The 21,589-nt window shown below is 47.8% G+C and overlaps 2 protein-coding genes across 3 annotated transcripts in view; one reads left to right on the forward strand and one right to left on the reverse strand.

The window, feature by feature from the left end:
- ZCCHC14 (zinc finger CCHC-type containing 14) overlaps positions 1-6,691 on the forward strand; it is a 55,974-nt gene extending 49,283 nt beyond the window's left edge. For both annotated transcript variants that reach the window (XM_045772803.2, XM_045772802.2), the window contains 2 exons: positions 54-1,526; positions 2,594-6,691. In XM_045772803.2, the coding sequence (XP_045628759.2) occupies positions 54-1,526; positions 2,594-2,649 (1,529 nt within the window). In that variant the 3' untranslated portion in view covers positions 2,650-6,691. The remainder of the gene's footprint in view (positions 1-53; positions 1,527-2,593) is intronic.
- A 1,162-nt stretch (positions 6,692-7,853) lies between these two features.
- On the reverse strand, positions 7,854-21,340 carry MAP1LC3B (microtubule associated protein 1 light chain 3 beta). Its single transcript, XM_045772804.2, has 4 exons — positions 21,164-21,340; positions 13,774-13,829; positions 10,836-10,942; positions 7,854-9,646 (listed from the first exon to the last, which is right to left on the reverse strand). Exons 1-4 carry the CDS (start codon positions 21,201-21,203, stop codon positions 9,472-9,474), a joined length of 378 nt encoding a protein of 125 aa, XP_045628760.1. The 5' UTR covers positions 21,204-21,340; the 3' UTR covers positions 7,854-9,471.
- Positions 21,341-21,589: the final 249 nt, after the last annotated feature.

The following is a 21,589-nucleotide window of genomic DNA, read 5'->3' on the forward strand; positions in this document are numbered from 1 at the left end:
TCCCCCTGCCCTGGCCCGCGGCGCCGTGTCCACTGCTCTGTTTCCATCTCTAGGTGTGGAGATGCACTTGGAGGGCTCGGAGAAGGAGAAGCCCGTCATGCTACTGAACCATTTCGCTTCAAGTTCCGCCAGACCCACGGCCCAGGTTCTCCCAGTGCAGAACGAGGCAGGCTCCGGTCCGTCGGGCCACCACCCCCTCCCCCCACAGATGATGGCCGCGGCCTCGCACCTGGCGCCCATCCGGATGCTGAATTCCGTGCACAAGTCGGAAAGGGGGGGCGCAGACATGAAGCTCCTCCCGCCTTCCGTGCACTCATTGCTGTCTCTAGAAGAAAGGAGTAAACTCTCGGGACCAAGAGGCGGCATCAAAGTGGACAAGAACTTCGGCCACGCCGTGATCGACGCGGCACCCACGCCCAACCCCCAACAGCCCCTGCAGGTCCTCTCTGCCCTGGCGGAGAGCAGCTCTGTGTCACCCACCGTCTCCTTCGGTCCCCGCGCCAAAGTCGTGCACACATCTGCGCTGGACAGGGTGATGAAGCCGGCCCCGCAGCCGGCCCTGGGCGGGGAGGCGAGCACTGCTGCCGCGGGGACGTCGAGCACCGTCTTCCACGTGGCTCGGCCACCCATCAAACTTCTGGTGTCTTCATCTGTCCCTGCGGATTCTGCCATTTCTGGGCAAACTCCCTGTTCGAATAATGTGCAAATAAGCGTGCCCCCTGCAATAATAAACCCCCGGACTGCTCTGTACACCGCCAACACCAAAGCTGCCTTCTCTGCGATGAGCAGTGTGCCCGTGGGGCCCCTGCAGGGCAGCTTCTGTGCAAACAGCAACACTGCCTCCTCCAGCAGCCACCCCTCCACGTCCTTCGCCAGCATGGCCACTGTGCCCAGCTGCCCGGCCCCCAGCTCCAGCCCCGCGCTCTCCTCGGCCCCTGAAAGCAGTTTCTACAGCAGCAGCGGCGGGGGCGGGGGCGGCGGCGGCTCCCCCGGGAACATTCCCGCCTCCGCCCAGAACCACCACCACCACCACCACCATCAGCAGCAGTCGGCGCCCCAGCAGCCCACGCCCGCCCCGCCGCCCGGCTGCGTCGTGTGCACGTCCTGCGGGTGCAGCGGCAGCTGCGGCTCCAGCGGCCTGACCGTCAGCTACGCCAACTACTTCCAGCACCCGTTCTCGGGGCCGTCCGTGTTCCCCTTCCCCTTCCTGCCCTTCAGCCCCGTGTGCGGCAGCGGCTACGTGGGCGCGCAGCAGTACGGCGGCGGCGCCTTCCCCGTGGTGCACTCGCCCTACGGCGGCAGCGTGCCCCCCGAGCCCGTGCTGGGCGGCCAGTCGGCGTTCGCCGTGCCGCCCATGCAGAGCTTCATGGCGGGCGCGGCGGGCGTGTACCAGGCGCCGGGGCTGGTGGGCAGCAGCAACGGCTCCGGCCACAAGAAGAGTGGCAATCTGTCGTGTTACAACTGCGGGGCCACCGGGCACCGCGCTCAGGACTGCAAGCAGCCGTCCATGGACTTCAATCGGCAAGGTAAAGGCGGGCGGCCGCAGGGCGGGCTGCGCTGCTTAGCGGTGCGGCGTGCTCCCGAGGAGACGGGCGCGCACGGCTCTCCTCTGTAGGAGAACAGTAGGAAACGTCCTTCTTTTTCAAGCAAAAACTAGTTTTCTGAAAGCTGTTTGGAAAAGCATGTGGTTCTTGGTAGGCCGTGAAGCCCTCCGAAAGGGCTGCTTTGTCTCGAAGCTGCCCTTGGTGGCAGCCTGCTCCTCCTGGCGGAGGGGACCGGGCGGCGGGGGAGAGGGGTTGTCCGGCGGCGAGCTGGGGAGCACCGCCCCCACCCAGCGTCCCGCTGAGAGCCGAGGGCGTGGCTCGCCGGTGCGGATGCTGCGGCTGTCCTGCTCCTGTTCTCTGCCTCCGCGGTGGCCGGGCTGGCGGTGCGTGGCTGCGCGATGTCACCGTTCGTAGTGGTGCCACGCATGCGCCCCCCAAGTTCTTACTTCCACTTGCTGTGTCTCTAGTCCAGTTCTAGTGTGTATCTGATGCGGTGGTGCCACTGGTTGGTTCTTTCTGTTTGCTCTGCAAGGGAGATTACACTAGGCAGGAGGAAAGTCTCTCCCAGCTCTGTGATGTTCACTGTGCAGCCTGGAAAAGTCACTTGGTCTCTATAGACGTTTGATGGTTGCCCCAGACCTGGGATTCCTAAGCCCGCCTGTGCATCTCGGTCACCCAGAGAGCGTTAGGGACAATGCTGGTGGCAGGTGGGCGTGGCTGTGGGCTGTGCTCACCCTGCGGCTGTCTCCTGAAACAGTGAGCACAGGCCCGTGGTGAGGGTCAGGCCTCCCCTGCCCACAGCCCAACCGAGCTCCTGAAGAATAGGGAACCAGACTGGTGACCGGCGGTGTCACCCCTTGCATTGACCCATTGTAGTGTCTAGTTTTGGGGGTGGGAGTGAGGAGCCGGGAGTGGGTACAATAGGTAGTCCCAATTTCCAGCACCCGTCTCTTGACCAGTGACTCTGGGAAGGACTTCGGACAGCTCAGTTGTTGGTAGTCATTGCACAGTGATTCAAATTTGATCTCTTTTTCCCCCCCTCTCTCTAGGTACTTTTAGGTTGAAATATGCCCCTCCGGCAGAAAGTCTGGACTCCACAGACTGATATTTTTCTCTGGCAACAGAACACTATTAAGCCATGGAGACATAAGGAAAATTAAATACAAAACTGAGAAGTCTAGTTGCTGTTGAGCTTAATATTTTTAATCCAAAGGTGCTTTACTTTACTAGACTGGATAGAAAACCTAGCGTAGGAGTGCATCAAACTCAGTTTTATTGCCAAAATCCTAGATCGGAGCTTGACGTCAGGACTTGCCTGGTCGGCGCCTCCACCGTGGTCGCGATGCGGAGACCTCCGTCTCCCGGGGAGCACTGCCGTCATCGGTCCTTCCAGGCTCACAACGTAATTCCAGGGCAGCTACGCAAGATCGGAATCGAGAACTGAAGGTTGGAGTTCTCCGCGTGGAGTTCCACCAGTCGGACTCTTGACACCCCTGGGTGAGGGAAATGTCGCCTTCCTTTTGTTTTTTGTTTTGTTTTGTTTTGTTCCTCAAGTGGTTAGACACTAATCTCTCTGGGCTTTTTAAGGATTGCACTACAGAAGAATGTAAACTGATGTCAATCTCGCTGTTCTGGGAGACAGACTCCCTGAGACCAGTCAGTGCAAGACACTCAGAGAATCCGTTTTTAAGGAGCTGGCACCAGCAGGCTACGTGACTTGGTACACAACAGAGATTTTAGCATTTCCTTCCCTCCTTAAAACACTTGTAGCAGTTTCAAGTTTTTAATTTTTTTTTCTGCGAATAAATTTAAACTATGTTATTAAATAGAAGTAGTTACTCGCAACAACTTAATATCTAAGGGTCCAAGTCCCAGAGAATCCCTAGTTGTCAAAGCTTTGAGAATCCCTTCCTTCCCGGCCCTTCAGTAGCTTGAAGTCCTGTCATCTTCCACTGCGACGGAGCTCTCGCAGAGACACGGTGACCGCATGGCCTTCGTGAGCAGTCTCTGAGGGATGCTACTCGTCCTTAGCAAAGTTGCAAGTTCTTTTATCTCACACGGATCTCCCAAGGACCCCAAGGCTTCCTGCTAACGGATTCACACTTGAGACAGACATTTCAACAATAATACAGTCCTATAATTTATGAGCAAAAGATTTGAAATGTTCTCCTGTCAACTTCTTTTGTATTAGGCTGTGTATTAGTGGTTAGTTCTGCTAAAAATTACCTGAAAACCACAACAGAAAGTGGTAAGACTCTGAAAGAGCCCACACCAACAGCACAGAGCTGCAAGATCTGCAGAAGTCTAGTTTTATCCGAAGTGGGAAATAAGCCCTCACCACGCAGCTCTGTTCCACCCCATGACAATGAAAGCTTCTTGGTCTGAAATTTAGGGACTTAAACCTTTAAAGCTAAAAGGGAATTTTCTGCTCAAACATTATTAAACACTAAAGCCTTCAATACTAAAATATTGATTGGTAAGGCCTTGCCCAGGGATTTTGCAGTTGAATATTTATTTAAAAAAAGAAAATCATAGTGTTGAGACCTTTCTTAAAATGGGACAATCAGCCTCATGCCGAATTGGTGTAAATCAAAAGAATACCCTAGAATTTGAGGCACGGTGACGTGAGGCTTCAAATTTTATGATCAGTTTCCTGGCTGGAGGGAAACTAAAGCAGAGTTGTTAGATTTTTTTATGAAAGGCTTTTAGTAGAGTTTTTTAGAGTTTATTTTAGTCGAGTTTCATTTCTATGCAATGCAGAATTGACAGACCTCTGTATGCTTCTCTCTCTTCCTGGTACACAGTATTACATACAGTTTTGAAGTGATGGTGATGCTTACAACAACTTTTTTGGGGAATGTTACATTGATCTCTTAATTCTAAACACTACAAAATGTCAAAATAATGAGAACTGACACAACTTTGCCTTAAAGAGTACGAGCCTGGAACTTGTCATATGATGTTAAAGGAAGACTTGGGAGTGTCCACTGATGTTTACGATTTTAATATTTCTGAAGGCCGTTACGGTGGCCTGGACATGTGCTGAAAGCCAAACTTTTAAATTTTTTGGTTTTTTAAACAAAGAAATATTTTAAATAAATCCTATTTCAACACAGTGAAATTGTTGAAAACTGTCTCATAACAAAAGAAAAAAAATCATATTTAAGGTTTTTGTTTTAGTGGTCAGTATTGGGGAATGAAAGTGTCTGTTGTTACCCTGATGACTATTTTGATAAATATTAGAGGTTAGTGTGTTCCATACAACAAAAAATTAAAATAGGAGCTTCGATTCGAAGTAGGACAGATTGAGGTAAAGAAGTCCAGACATTGTGCGGCTGTGTTCCAGTCATCAAAGGTCTTAGAAAAAGTCCCACTTGTCTTTGAAAGTGCATGTGCGGTGTGATGTCTCCAGTGAGGCCATTCCAAGGTGAGAACTTTAAAACGTAAACGTGAGATACATGGGACACAGAGCATCCAGCTGCCGACCTGGGAGACTCTTCCCAAGTGAACATTCGGACTTGGGAATGTTTGCTGGCAGTGTAATCTCTGATAAATTTCTCTCCAGAAGCAACCAAAGTCAGTAAGCCTGAAGAGCATTTTGCATTTCCTCAGATGTCCTCATCTTCTTAGAAACACAGATCTGACTGACCCTTTCACCTGCGTAGTCGTTGTCCTGAAATCATGGGCTCAGTTTGCAGATGCTGTGGCAACCAGGTAGGTGTGGCCCAGCCACTTGGCTCTGTGTCGTCTGTCATACAGCAAAGTTTCTATCCCCGTTTTTTGTCTCCAAGAATGGGGGAAGCGGAATGTACAGATTGAAGTAGAAGACAACGTTGGGATAAAACAACTATTTAATTTCTTTTTTTAGCAAACATTCAACTTTCTACCTTCTTTTCTAATTTTTATTTCGTGGTAATATTGAAAATTGGAAAAGTGTTTAAATGTTAAAACTCGTAATTGCTAAAGAGCACTGAGGAAATGGGAGCTAGCACTTACAGTAACGACAGAATTATTTTCTTCAAAGCAGGTATGTGTGATTGGGTATTAAAATAAAAAACAAAATAACCAGCATCATCTATAATCTCCAGATTACAGGAGTCGGCTTGTGAATATAGTAGTTAGTAGGTTCGGTGTTTTAATTCACTGTTTAGAAGTCACCGTAGCTAGTTTGCACTACACTGTGCGTGGAGGTGTGGAGCGGCCGCAGCGACCCCGCCCAGCGGCACAGCGCAACTGCAGCGCGTCCAGGTTGGAGCGCCGGCGGATCCGATCCATCCGGATCTGAGTGAGGTTTGCTCTGGGCTCATTCCAGTGGCGCTGGAGAGCGCTGGCCCCGCGGAATCGGGCTGCGCCCTCCTCACTCCCTATCATTTTGTACTCTTCCTGCTTCTGTGGTGGGTTATTTGATGCCTTGCTAGTTTTACATACTGGTTACTGATGGCGTATGTATTGAGTCTTAAGGATGGCAAGGGAAACCGTGTCCTTCCCAGAGGATGGGTCTGTGGAACCTGAGTGGGCAGACGTCCTTTCCAAAGTGCAGGTGACTCCCAAAGAATGAGTCCGGTGACGTTTAAAGCCGTGGGTTCTGAAGAGGCTCAGTTTGCAAAGTCCTGAGGTTCTGAATGAAAAAATCTTTTAATCAGCACTCTCAAAACCATGTACTTGCTGGTCGAGGCCAAAGGTCAACTTGACTACATTATTCTGGGGGGAGGGGAGCTCAGTGTGGCTCATCAGTCAGTCCCCGGGATTGTGACAAGCCCCTCACACGCATTAAGTTCTTACATGCACAAAGATGAAGGCTTTGGTAGTGAAACCAGAGACCTTGTGTACTCGAGAATCTTCACAGCTTATATTGGACAGATTTTCTTTTTAGGAATGAAGGAAAATTCTCCCATTTTTGAGCCATTCTTTTATGTCAGTTCTACAAAATTGCATGTAACTTTATAAATATTTTTAAAAGATATAGTTTTGTAAATATTTAATATTCTGCTAATTTGATTTTGAATTGTAAATGTTAAGTATTGTTTTTGAAGTTTTTATGTTTTATTATACTTTGTTAAAAAGGAAAAATTGTACATTTTTAGAATGTTTTTATGAGTAAATTTAATGTACTGAAAATAAAAATTAAAAAAAGCTGTTTCATTTTATTAGGTCTCTGTCTCATAGAGTGTGAAGCACACGTCTCTTCAAATAAATCACAATTCTTGATTTGCAGACTAGGGAGTCAAGTCACCCCTTTCTGCGTTCTCCACTTGACAAAAGAGATACATGGCTTTAAATCCACTTTCTATCAAGTTTCCCGGGCTTTAAAAAATATTCTTGCTATGACCAGAAACATTAACTCTTGATTTGGGATGTTACAGCTCTAGGTTCCATAAGAAATCAAGATTGGCATGTACTGGTGTCCAGTTTCTTTGGAAGGTTTCCAGACACGTGAGAACACATGGTGTGAACATGTCCTGGCATTTAAAGCACCATCCTCTCTGGATTTGGGGTGGTGGTGGTCTAATGAGCACAAACTGGCCCCGGACTGTGGTGTTCTCATGAGCAGTGCTGACACCAGAGGGAGAAATCTGGTGCCTTTTGCCAGCAGAGGTCCCCAGGCCCGTGGCTACCCAGAGGAAACTTCGTGCACACACAGTTCCAGCCGTCCGGGCTCCTGTCAGGAGACACAACTGGCCCATCCCTGCGGCCGACAGCAGCCTTCCCCCCCGCCCCCCCGACTTGCTGTTTGGTCAGACCAGGCCTCTGAAGATAGGGGGACATGCACACCTGAGCAACGAACTTGGGGAAGCAGAACATTTCCTCATCTTGCTCCCTGGCTTGTTTGTTTCACAAGCACTTTAAGTGCCTGCTTAAATTTGGAATGGGTGAGTTTTTCAAATGAGTAACGCTGGCCACTACCTGGCTGATGTTTGTACGGCATCGTTCCCTGATGCGGCATAAGGTACCACAAACCACGTAATGCCTCCTTGGCCACTCAGCACCTGCTGTGTTTTACTTTTTCATTTGGAGTGGCAGGTTTTCAAGTGTTTATTCCCACAAAACACCCAGGTCCCACATCCATCTATCCAACCACTTTGTGCCACGTCTTTTAGTTCTCAGGAGAATTTACTTGTGCAAGGACAAGACCAGCTGGCAGAACCCTGACCAAGGTGAGGATGGTGCCTGGCACAAGGCAGAGACCTTCAGAGGTGGGTGCCCCTCTGTACCCCACCCCTGCCACTGCCACCACCGCCTGGCTCGGGATAGTACGGACAGCATACAGCACTGCAAGTATCAAATACTGATCCATTAAATTGAGCTTGATGACAGTTTTTAGTTGTGCCTTTATTCACCTTAGTTCATTAAAAATGTACTTGGTTTAGAGATCCTAGTGACCACCCACTCATGTGGGATAGAAGTCACCCCTCTCCGCATGGTACTTGTTTTTTTAAAAAGCAGAATTTCTTCTAGGAATAGTACTGATCACACAGTAGTTACAAGAATGTCAGATATAATGATGTATACATTCTAAACAAGACAGGCTGATTAAGAATTTACATAATGTAAAAATACACATATTAAAAGTTAGCCATGTGGACAGATGCATGCAGCGGGAAGAGTGGTTGGAAGGTCGGGGGCCAAGTGCGCATACGCAATACTACTGCTCCCCCCCATTAAGAAGTCACTTCCACTAACAGGTACAGGGATACCACACACACCTAAACACACAGAGGGAAGTCGTGACCTGTACGGCACAGTCTAAAGTGGTCTGCGAGCCTTCTGTGCTACTCCCACAAAGACAGTAAGTAGTGAACCCCATGCAGGTAGAATGGTTAGTCTAGCTGAACCTGGAAAATGTTTAACTTCTGACATTAATAACTGCAAAGAGCGTTAGGTCTCCTTTTGCTGCTGTTTTCTTCACAGCTGACATGCACTCAGGAGTGGAGGAACTTGAATGGTTGCTTGACCTCCAGTGCCAACTGAAATACTCTCAAAAATGTGGTAGCTTTTTAATAGGAGTCACACACTTAACATAAAACATGGATCATCTACAGCTTTAGGCCAAAGGGTAGAGGGAGCGCATCTGAACTGTAATGCTTTAGTTTCCGTGTTCTGTAGTTTCCAGCACTGTCCTAAGGAATGAAACTGATAGAACAGCTTGTTTCTTTACCAAAGCAGATAGCAGTTTGACTTCCTAGAGAACATACAAACCGGGAGAAATGTCACACGTTCCTTCTCTGGGCCCTTTGAGAAACTAGACCAAAATTTTAAATTATTCAAGGTTCTTACGGAGCGGTGGTGCTCTTCTCTGTTACCGTCTACAGAAGCACGCACGAACTCGCCAGCACCGCAAGAGCACGGACTCAGGGTACACGTACGCTAGGAGCAGGAACCTTGAGCAGCGGTCCGGAGTTTTCCTACCCCCATTTTCCCTGCTTCTTGCCAACTATTATGGCAAACGGCGGGGGGGGGGGGGGGGGCTATGCTTGACAACTTATGCTTAAAGATCCTCTTACAGAGATTTCCCCAGTTGAATAGAAACCCTTCTACAAAAAGTTGGCTGGTTCAGTGAACCTAGTGAAGAATGTCTCTCTGCTTAAACTGAAGATTCCTAATAGGATAAGAGCATTAAAACAATGTGAAGGTCTATTTTATTGGCAACTTAGAATGCAAAGTATTTTATTTTTAAACTTCTAAATTTGAAAACAAAACAGCCTAGGTTAAATAATATAATTTTCCAAAGCTGAATGTGCTCATTTGGAGCTCAGTTTTTCTGCCTGCAGGACAAAACAACTTCCTAAAACTCCTAGGCAGGAACACTACTGTTTTGATGATCTGTGACTGGATGAACTGATCAATCAATCTCAGTTGGTAATATCCCTTTTTTTTTTTTCTTGGTAAGGGTTTAAAAAAATTCAAGAACAGATGCATTTTTCTAGTCTTACACAGACAATTTCATTCCAAATGTCTCCTGAGAGGCGTATACCATATACAGGAACCCGTCTTCGTCCTTCTCACTTTCATACACTTCAGAAATCGGTGTGGACACACTCACCATGCTGTGTCCATTCACTAACAGGAAGAAGGCTTGATTAGCGTTGAGCTGTAAGCGCCTCCTATTGAAAGAAAACAATGTGAAGAGACACCAACGCATCAATACGCAGGGGACATGTAAAAATATCCCCACCCGCACTAATAGGAAAGTATAAAGCTGGGGCGCCTGGGTGGCGCAGCGGTTAAGCGTCTGCCTTCGGCTCAGGGCGTGATCCCGGCGCTGTGGGATCGAGCCCCACATCAGGCTCCTCTGCTATGGGCCTGCTTCTTCCTCTCCCACTCCCCCTGCTGTGTTCCCTCTCTCGCTGGCTGTCTCTATCTCTGTCGAATAAATAAATAAAATCTTTAAAAAAAAAAAAAAAAGAAAAGTATAAAGCTTTTGTAAATGCTGCTTCTGGCAAAATAACGTGTATGCCTACTGATGATGACTCTCCTGAAACTTCTCATAAAACACAGGGCATCTCCTGGGACTACATTCATGCCTGATAGTAGCAGTAATCCTTAGATCGTTCTTACTGTATTCCTGAGGCCAGTTTTAAATTAGTATGCTCTCTGACTAGCCATTAGTGTTCTAATGAGAGAAACATACAAAACTTGTACACTTTTCTGATTAAGAAACAACATCTAGGGGGCACCTGGGTGGCTCAGTTGGTTAAGCATCTACCATCAGCTCAGGTCATGATCCCAGGGTCCTGGGATCAAGTCCCACATTGGGATCCCTGCTCTGCGGGGAGCCTGCTTCTCCCTCTCTCTCTGCCTGCCACTCTGCCTACTTGTGCCCTCTCTCTGTCAAATAAATAACTAATGGGGCGCCTGGGTAGCGCAGTCGTTAAAGCGTCTGCCTTCCGCTCAGGGCGTGATCCCGGCGTTCCGGGATCGAGCCCCACATCGGGCTCCTCTGCTGGGAGCCTGCTTCTTCCTCTCTCACTCGCCTGCTCTGTACCCTCTCTCACTGGCTGTCTCTCTGTCACATAAATAAATAAAATCTTTAAAAAATAATAATAATAATAAATAAATAAATAACTAAAATCTTAAAAAAAAAAAAAAAAGACAACATCTACACTAGATGTTATGATGGAAGAATGAGAGGGACAGGAGACCCAGCAGATAAGAGAAGAACTCGGAAAGGAAGGAAATGTCTTTAGGTTTTATTAAGCTTGCACAGTGTTAATCAGAACCAAAGGTTATCTGTAAGTCTGATACAGAATATGAGCAGTTACCCAAAGAAATAGGGGAAAGGTGATTACATACCTAATGATCTTGATGAGCTCACTCATGTTGACATGATCAGGTACAAGGAATTTGGTTTTGTCCAGGACAGGAAGTTGCTTCTCACCCTTGTACCGTTCTATTATCACCTAGAAAAGCAGCCAGACGAGAGATTAAAATAACCATTAACAATGAAGAGATGAAATACTTCCTATGCTGTAACTGGCACGTACCAAAATGGGGTTTGAAATAGAAACAGCACATTTGTTAGTTTGCCCACAGATCTTCTGGGAAGACTGATCATTAGCTTAGACTTGTCTCATCCCTTACAGAACAGAGGACGCAAGCCAATGTGGCTGCCTCCAGGGAGGTGAGCAGGGTAGTGAAAGTTTTCTATATATTCTTTTTGTTATTTGGAACCATGAAAATATACTAAGTAGTCAGAAAAATAAGAGCAGATGCTAGGCACCAGCTTAAAGTGTAACCTCAGAATCTATTCAGTCGCAATACCACTATTTCCTCTAAAATGTGTGAGATCTTAATTTGGGTAATACAAGTGTTTTTTAATACTAGACTGGTTTCTCTATCTGATGTGGAAAAAGTCCTAAGTAAATATCTGATAAGCAGATAACAATGATCAGCTGGTTCTGGAAACCAATTTTATGCAGAAAGACTTGAAGATTCTTTCATTTTGACGAAATACTTCTTATAGTTCTTCAATGAGTTTTAAGAGTCAAGAATCTTGCACTAAGCAGGGAACAAAAACAGCTCCACATCATGAACGGAAATAAATCCATGCGCTCCTTGCCATACTTCCTTTCCACAGAGGACAATTTCTCCCCTAGTTCTAAGCCACTACAAGAGCTGGCCACAGGGAGCTGACCGCCTTGCCGCGTCATCTTCTTACTGTAGCACAGACACTCTTCTCCAGGTAGAGCAACGCCCCACGCTGCCACAACAATGAGAAGTTGGGAGAGAGGAACGGAAATCTTTGCATAATGTTTCTTTAGTAAAGGGGAAGATACTTGTCTGTACATTGTTCCACTGTATGCGACCCACATAAGGGTCTGTGTAAGGCCAAATCAAACTGCTATTCCTTTCCTTGATAAGATCGAGGACTTTTATTCATGGGGCGTGTTCAGAACATGGTAGCCACAAGGGAGAATCAGCAGATAGACTACTTTTGCCTGGGTTAGACTAGCAGCAGAGATCAGAGGCAATACAGAAATCTTAAATTCCTGGTCCAGGAAGAGGCAGAAGCAGTCAGAATGAGAAGAACATCTCCTGACCTTAGACCCTTTTCATTAAAGGAAGACACAGCAGCAGCCTGGGGACACAGGACAGCATGGCCTTGAGCACCTCCCTCCTTTCAGGTGTCCCTGACTCTCTGATGCTGGTGATTTCCATGAAAACAATCCCCTACAAATGACTGACTTTCTGGTTCTTATTTTTTTCTTTTTCCTGTACTTTGAATTCGGGAGAGAAGACACGTAAGTTATGAGTAAGGCATTTGGCTAGACCTGAAAAGTGCCTTCTCGAGTGTTACATTTCGACAGCAGTGTTATGGACAGGAGTGCAGAAGAAAAAGCCGTCCTTGGGGAGTGGAGAACGGGGACCGGAGAGCCAGCAAGCTGCCCGTTCCTTCTCTGTCCATCTGTGCTATTCCCAATAAGAAGTGCCTGTAAACTTGTTCAGGGGTCACAAGCCCATATGTGGAAGTACAAGTATGTGATTTCTGCAAAAACCCTGGAACTGCTAGCAAAGAGGACAGCTGATGTACACAGATATTCGTGTTTCAAAAGGAGGGGGCAGAACGAATCCTGGCAGACTGCTGGGCTAGCTGTTTCCACTAGCTAGCACCAAAAAGTGAAGAATGAAGAAAACCTTAAAATTAAGGAAATTCCCCAGGCCATATGTTGACCCCAAATATAAGGACAGACTGAAATTTCTAAGCAGTCCAAGGAAAACAGAGACTGTGTCTTTTACGGTAGAATCCTACAGTTGGGAAAATGCTAGGCAGACCCATCTTATCTTGTCTATGTACCTTACAGCCCCAACCCTCTGGACCTTTTCTCTTTCCCCTCAAGCTTAGTCTGATAGGACACGTCAGAAAGCCAAACATGGAAACTTCTACAGAACTTTTAACAGTGGAGTGTCTTTCTAAGTGGTCTGTAGCCTTCATAGGAGGTAACAACCATGTACACAGAACTAGGCAAATCTTTCCAACTACTACACGGAATGGGATTCTCTTCCCATTTTACAGATAAGGATGTGGCAGCCCCTTTCAGAATTTTAGTAACTAGCTCAACATCACTCAGTAACCTTGAATCTAAGACCTGAACTCAGCTGCTATCTGAAACCAGAAGTTCCTCTTAACCACTTCTCCTCAGACCTGGTGCCTCAGCAGAAACCTTTTTAGGGTCTGCCAGCAAAGGATTTGGGGTAGAGGGTGCTGCCGCCTCGGCACAGCAAAAAGCATCGGAGACACCTATGCATGACAAGAACGAGCAGTGTCTTTCCTCCATCTCCTGCAAAGCAGCCAAATACAACAGACTTCTCTGGGGCATCAAAAGACAGCCTGGAACGTACAGTCACATTTCAATCCGGAGAGCTGATTTTCCTACCACAGTACTCCTTCCTTTAGCACAGAGAGGACACTTCCTTTCATTGATAAAATACCAACAGTCCTAGCCCCTCTATCCTTTTCCCCCCAAATACATTTGACTTGTGAAGAGTGTAACACTAAGGCAGCAAACTCAGACTCAGGAGGAAACAGAATGTGATTATATGAAAGAACTGTATATTAAGATATCTCGATTCTAGGTCATGAAAGTGACAATGGGGGTTACTTGTCTGACGAGCTCCGTAGAAACCTGTCACACAGTTACGCATACTTCAGCATTGTACTAAAGTACTTAAGCAGCGCTCTCTTTTGAGTACATTATTAACCCCTGAAACATAGGTGCCGGAGACTACCTACTGGGATTTTGGTAGAATGCTGCTCTCGGATAAGTCGGACATCTTCTACTCTTTGTTCTGCAACGAAAAGGAAGAGACACAGGCATTATTAAGGGCCAAAATGCAGCTTCTTTCCTGCATTTCTCCTGGTGGTTTCTGTATCTAAATTCACCTATCCCTAGCTGTGGCAGAGCAGAGCAATAATGACATCTTCCGTAGAACTGAGAGGAACCACGCCCTGGCACATCATATCTGGCAGAAGTTGATATGTAAGGTCATATGCAATTTGTACGTAAACCAACATGCAATTACACAGCTCTTGCAGGTGTATGACACAAGACCAAGAGTACAGAATTCCCAGTTTCAAGGGTTTGGGACCACAGGCTTGCAGTCAAATATAAAGAGCAGATTAACTGCATGGCATTACCAATCTTTCCTCCAATGACTCCCACGACCTGTCTATTTTTGTGAATTGTCCAAAATTTAAGTTGATATAGGAATCTAAGATAAACCATAGGCTCGTCAATGCAATTTTCTCTTATTACTTCCTGCTTTTCAATGATACAGTGCTTAATAGAAAAGAAACTGCCCAAAAGAGATACGGGGAAAAAAGAATGCCCTATTTGACATTTAAACAGTTTTGCTCAGGGATGCCTGGGTGGCTCAGTTGTTTAAGAGTCTGCCTTTGGGGGTGCCTGGGTGGCTCAGTTGTTAAGCGTCTGCCTTCGGCTCAGGGCGTGATCCCGGAGTCCTGGGGTCGAGCTCCACATCAGGCTCCTCCGCTGGGAGCCTGCTTCTTCCTCTCCCACTCCCCCTGCTTGTGTTCCCTCTCTCGCTGGCTGTCTCTATCTCTGTCAAATAAATAAATAAAATGTTAAAAAAAAAAAAAAAAAGAGTCTGCCTTTGGCTTAGGTCACGTTCCCAGGACCCTGGGATTGAGTCCCTCAGCAGGCTCCTTGCTTAGTGGGGAGCCCAGGCTCCCCCTGCTTGTACCCCCTCTCTCTGATAAATGAAATCTTAAAAAAAAAAAAAAAAAAAAAGTTTTGCTCAGTGACTGCCCCCTCCCACCCCCATCCAAAAAGTTTAAAGCCCAAATTCTACTGTTGAATACTTTTTTTTGGAGAATATCTCTGTATTCCTCCCCCTTATATGAATGATCCACGTCATGGACTTCCTGAGAAGTCCTGGTGGCTTCAGAAAAAAGATGCTATCATCTATATAAATATATTCTACCGTTGCCTATTTTTTTGGATCTAAAAAAAACATTTAGTATCATTTTTCATAAAAATGACTGAAATAATTCCCACGTTCAAATACGGACATATAGGTTCTATTTCTATTTTCCCACTCAACATTTCTAAATCAGCTTCTAAGATAAAATTACTAACATATCTGCTATAAAAGACTGCAAACTCAGGGATTCCTACTGGCACACATTCCTATTCAGTACGTGAGAATAGAGATAAATTTAGTTATTGTTAATAGTAAGTTTAGCTTAGTGGTTCACAATCTACAACGTAGTGAGTAATAACAAAAAAAATCTGTACTTGGTCCCGGCAGAGCTGGTTATTCACAGCAAACCCCAATCAACCATACCTGAGTTTATTTTAACGTGGTAACTTTTGGAAAGCTCCTTGGAAAGCTCCTAAAGATGGAGGACTGGTTGCCAGGGAGAAAGAATAGTGATTTGGGGTTTGCAATGTTCAGACCCACCCCAACCACCAGGGAGGGGAAAGGAGCTTGGAGGACGAATCACCGATGGCCAATGATTTAACCAATCATGCCCAAGTAATGAAATCTCCATCAAAAGGATGGCGCTCAGGCTTCCAGGTGCTGGGAGAGTGGCACATTCCAAACTCCACAGAGACAGAAGCTTCTGTGCTCAGTACTCTTCCCGACCTTACCCTATATACTTTTCATCAGGCTGTTCATGTGTATGCTTTCATATGCTTTGTAATAAGCCAGTAATCTAGCAAAGAAACAGTTTTCCTGTGAACCACTCTAGCAATTTAACTGAACACGAGGGGGGCGTAGGAACCTCTGATTTATAGCCAGTTGGTCCAAAGCACAAGTAACAAGCTGCACTTGCGGTTAGTGTTCGGAGTCGCAGGCGGGAGGCAGTACTGTGGGGCTGAACTCAACCTGCTGGGCTGAGGTTTTCACCAGGTAAACAGAATTAGAACTGAGTTAAACTGTAGGAGAGTCATCAGTCAGTTGAGCATTTGACTCAATCTCAGGGTCGTGAGTTCAAGTGCCACCCTGGGTATAGAGATTACTAGATAGACAGATAATCAAATAAAATTTTTAAAAATTTTAAATTGTAGGACAGTCCGCCGAATCGCTTGATGTGTGGAAAACCCACACATCTAGGGTCCAAAGTGAAGGAGCTGATTAGTAGAATACGGAGAGTAAAGGAAACACAGGAGGAGGAGGACTTTTTTCCCCTGGCATCATCCTTCAAATCCTTCTCCATTTCTGTGGGTGTCACTGATCCCCCTTCAATGCTTCTCTCAGCTTTGAGACCTACCCTATGTCTGTCCTACCCCAGGAAAAGGTGCTCTACCATCTAGACTTAGCTATCAACCCTCTTCACAACAAAAACCTCCATTTTTTTATTTTTTTTAAAGATTTTATTTATTTATTTGACAGAGATAGAGACAGCCAGCGAGAGAGGGAACACAAGCAGGGGGAGTGGGAGAGGAAGAAGCAGGCTCATAGCGGAGGAGCCTGATGTGGGGCTCGATCCCAGAATGCCGGGATCACGCCCTGAGCCGAAGGCAGACGCTTAACGACTGCGCCACCCAGGTGCCCCCAAAAACCTCCATTTTGTCAGGGAAGATTATTTTAGAGGTTAGAGGAAATCACAATTAATTCACTCTAGCAAATGAATGGTAATTCTTTAATATACCCTGGAATATGCTTCATATTTAAAAGCGTATCCTAACTGGTGTGTCTGGGTGGCTCAGTCGGTTAAGCATCTTTCCACTCTGGTCGAAATCTCAGGGTCTGCGCTCAGGGCAGAGTCTGCTTAAGATTTTTCAAATTTAAAAAAAAAGCTTATCCTAATAAATTTGAAAGTTAAGTGGAAACATTCAGACAGAAGAGGGAGTTTTTTTAATACAAGAAAATAGGTTTGTTTTGGCAAGTGGAAAATGAAAGAAACAAAATAGGCTTTAAATGTGGGGCTTCATGGGGTGCCTGGGTGGCTCAGTCGTTAAGCATCTGCCTTCGGCTCAGGGCGTGATCCCGGCGTTCTGGGATCGAGCCCCACATCAGGCTCCTCTGGTGGGAGCCTGCTTCTTCTTCTCCCACTCCCCCTGCTTGTCTCTCTCTCACTGGCTGTCTCTGTGTCAAATAAATAAATAAAATCTTTAAAAAAAAATAAATGTGGGGCTTCAAATCAGAAACTGTAATTTCTATACTTTAGTATCAAAAGTTTACCTTGATTTATTCCCAAAATATGACCAAAAATCATTATTTTTATTAAAGGTGGGAAAACTGAGGTATGAAACGAGTTACTTCCTTAAGGTAAAAACAAGTAATAGCAAAGTCTCATAGGAATGTCATGAATATCTTGGCCAGTTGCAGTGAAAACCCAGTGGTAAGCCTGGATTAACTGAGCAAATATGGTATAGGCCTGCGCCTTACTCTTTTGCATAGACAGCTATTTTCAGAGACAAACAGTATATTTAACAAAAATATTACCAACAACACAAATCAAAGGCACATATGAGCAATTCTTTTACTCAAGTTTTTTGTGGGTTTTTTTTTTTGTTTGTTTGTTTGTTTTTAATGCTGTAATGACCTGTTTATTGTTTGTCTTCTTCAACAGAGTGCCCCTGGCAGCCAGGGACCTGCTTCTAATCATCTTTGTATTTACAGGGGCTCAGCCTTGCACACACAAGATGGTTAATAAACAAATTAAAGTTGTAAAATGGAAATAAACACTCTTCCAAATGTGTGTCAAGATATACTTCCCAGATTCCTTTTCTCCTGTCTCTAAGAATCCTTACAAGACTTAGAAACATAAAAATAGAGGAAAGGAGTCTATGGTGTCTTATTTTTACCAACGTACCATTTGCAAAGTTGCTTTGGGATTCCCTGGGGTATTTAAAGTAAAAAAACTTTATTTCACTCAGTGAAATGGAAGAATAAATATTGCCCCCATCTGTCTATAAATCATAAACGTAATATTCAATCCATCAAGGAGTACCACAGCGTCAGTTCATGGAGCGCTACCTACGTTTTGGCATAACCCTCGCTCTACAGTCTACCTTATTAGAGTACTTGGAGGTGTTTATTCTAGACCAACACATAAACTTCCCTCAAGACATGCTAACTTTTTTGATATTAATGGAGAAGCTTCAACCTGCTCACCACTAAATCACAGCAGAACAGTGTCATTAAATAAACTGGGACAGAAGCTGAATCAAAATTATTACATGTGAGCAGACCAAATCCAGAATTATTTGCTCAAACACAACTCTGGAAGTTCATAAAATTTTTCCACATACCTGCAAAGGCACATTATGCTTTTTGACTTAGTGCTGGCCCATCTCATGTATTGGAAATGATGGCTACCTACTGGAGGCGGGGAAAATACACGGCAGAAGATAAAGAGCAAATCCAGACTCTGCCACTAGGTGGACCATGATCTTCACCTCTGGGCCCCACCCAGTTTCTTCAGCTACAAAAAAAAGGGCTGTTTTTGGGTGAGCCCCAAGGTCCACTTCAACCCTCTCAATCCCAGTAGAAGATATCAGCAGAGCTATATTCAATTCCGAATTAACCTAAACTCATTCACTTGGAAAGAGAAAGAACTGCTTAAGCTAAGTGCGGCTGCTCTTAGGTTCTACTGAAGAGGTTCTCTCCAAAGAATTGATTTCCCTCATTTACTGGGCTACAAATCAGTAAAAATGGTCAGCACTGGAGCAAAGAAAGGCAGGAGCCATTAAATGATATTTGATCTGTTTCTGCAAAATGACTATTAAAGAGATCTTTTTAAAAGGGGAAAGGGGGGGCGCCTGGGTGGCTCAGTCTGTTAAGCGGCTGCCTTCGGCTCAGGTCATGATCTCGGGGTCCTGGCATCAAGCCCCGCATTGGGCTTCCTACTCAGCGGGGAGCCTGCTTCTCCCTCTTCCTCTGCTGCTCCCCCTGCTTGTGCTGTCAAATAAATAAATAAAATCTTATAAAATAAAAAGAAAAAGGGGGGGTAAAGGTGAGCTAAGGGGGGAGCCCACAAAGAGTATATATAAGATGTACTAATGGGGAAAAAATGTAAGCATTCCTGGTTTACCCTCAGGGCCACAGGTTCCAGGTGAATTAGAATACGTTAATCTCACTTTTCCTAGTCTTACCACCTACTCTTCAGAGATTTTTCTAGAATAACCTAAAAATACTCAAAGCAAAAGCAAAGTAACTATAGTTTCAGTCATGAGAAAATAAGCATCTTTCCCACACAAATGTCCCCAGTTAACTTCTATTGTTTTTTGTTTTTTTTTTAAGTAAGCTCTATGTGCAACGTGGGGCTTGAACTCACAACCCCGAGATCAAGACTCACGTGCTCCATCCACTGAGACAGCCAGGCGCCCCTCAGTTAACTTTAAAACGCCAGTGAGGCCTGAAGCCAGATACGAGAGGAAATCTGCTTCAGATGCTGCTCTCAGGGCTGCATAAAAGCTAAACAATATTGAGAGTTCACAGGGGTCATTAAAGAGAACATTCCCAACAAAAACCGCACATCCAAGTGTTGTTGCTAGACAACAAACTGCCCAAGAGACTGAAAAGGTGTGCTTGGCAGCTGCTCAGGGCCAAGCAATCAAATCATTACTAGTACTGAGACCCACACCACCACGTCCAAGCTGTGGGAATGCTCAGCTCTTTGTAGACTTCAGGCAAGGAAACAAAAGGAGTGCGTGGTGTTGGTGTTGCCGCCACAGACCCTAAGGAAGATGACCCCAGGGAACTCCCCTGAGCTGCTATAAACACCACCCCCTCAACACACTGCCCGGGGGCCCCGTTGTTAGTGCAGGATTTTCTTGATACCGGGGAACACCAGTCACTTCCTTATCGTCATTTTTCTGGAGGCGTAAATATTGTGATAATGTTACTTTCAGTTTCGCCAAATGCTAGGAAATCCAAGTTGGGTTTCTAGCCTCAACTGGGAAAGAACTGATTTACTGCTGGTGGAAAAGTATGAATGCCACGGCAAGCCAAAAAGAAAAGCCACTGACCCTCGCTCGCCTGCCACGGACAAGATCCAGACGTGCCGCCACACCCGGTCTACACTGGACGGCGCAGGGATGTGGACAAAGCTCCACCTCCAGAGCTCACCAGTCTGCACACTCCTCTCAAGCAGGGTACCAACGTTTGTAAGCGACCACATGTGACCAAGGCGACTTACCTGGAGATGATTCACTTGCATACTGGTGTCATCACTTCAAAGGACCTGTCACAGCCTGGCCTCCCCCATGGGCACCCTTCTTACTCGGGTCTGCGCCTCCGGAGGCGCAGCGACCCCCAGGACTGCAGGGCTGACGTTGAGAACCCAGCAAACAACCGGGCCACGGCCGCTGGGGGCCAAAAAGGTGATTCAGCAGCTCCGCCACGGCGCGCTCTGGACTGACAGCCGCCCTCGACGGCGAGCCGGCCGGGGTGGGGGTGGGGGGCCTTCCTGGGTCGACCGCGCACAGGCCCTAACCCCGACGCCCCCGGCCGACAGCCGCCATTGACCGCGACACGGCCTGGGGGCCGGGAGAGGCTCCTACGGTCCACCCCGCTCAGACCCCGGCCCCCCAGCCCTACGTCGGCCCCCAGCCTCAACCCGGAGCGGACGGACGGACAGCCGCCCTCGCCCGAGACCCGGTCCCTGGGTTCGCCCGCGACACGGCCGGGGGAGGGGTTCCCTGGGTCCGACCGCTCAGGCCTCGGCCCTCCGGCCCACGTTGGCCCCCAGCCCCGACCCGGAACGGACGGACGGCCGCCCTCGCCCGAGACGCGGCCGACGGAGGGAGGGAGCTGCCAGGGTCCGACGCCGCTCAGGCCCCGGCCCCCTCAGCCCCTCGAGCCTCCCCCGGCCCCGACACCGACCCCCTCAGCCCTCCGTCAGCCCCGACCCTCCCCCCGCAACCCCACAACGCCGTCGGCCCCCCGGCCGCTCAGGCCCCGGCCCCCTCAGCCCCTCGAGCCCTCCCCCGGCCCCCGGCCCGGCCGTCGCTCTCCCCGGCCACCTTGGGTCCCCGCCTCCGCCCCTCCTGGGTCCCACCCTGCTCATCCCCACGTCAAACCCCGTTCCTCCGTCAGCCCCCCGTCGGCCCCCGCCCCGGCCGTCGCCGACCCCGGCCGCCCTGGGTCCCCGCTTCAGCCCCTCCTCCGGCCCGCGCACCGCCCCCCCCCCACGCCGCGGCACCCACCGAAGGTGCGGCGCTGCTTGAAGGTCTTCTCCGACGGCATAGCGCGGGCGGCGAGGCGGAGGCGGTGAAGCGGAGGATCCCGGCTGCTGCAGGCGGTGGCGACGACGGCGGCAAAAGCTCTGACTGTGGCGACAGCGACTTCCCTTGTGTCTCTTCAGCCCGCAGCCGCGTCAGGTGACCGGCGCGGCGTCCCGGGGGGGCGGGGCCAAGGCCGGCTGCCGCCGCCGCCATGGCGGGCGTGGCGGAAGCTGGGCCGCGCGCGTGCGCAGCGGAGAGCCCACGATGCGCAGGAGCGTGGGCCGACCCAAACCTGGCGCGGAGGTCCAGGCGCGGCCGCAGGAGGGTGGGTGCGCCTCCTGCGCCGTCCCGCGTGGCCCAGCTTCTCTTGCTGACCCCTAGTCGCTGGTGTGCCGCCTCCCTGTGCCG

The sequence above is a fragment of the Ursus americanus genome, chromosome 21 (genome assembly GCF_024610735.1).
Source record: "Ursus americanus isolate L20-20 chromosome 21, mUrsAme1.1.p, whole genome shotgun sequence".
In the NCBI taxonomy this organism is placed as follows: domain Eukaryota; kingdom Metazoa; phylum Chordata; class Mammalia; order Carnivora; family Ursidae; genus Ursus; species Ursus americanus.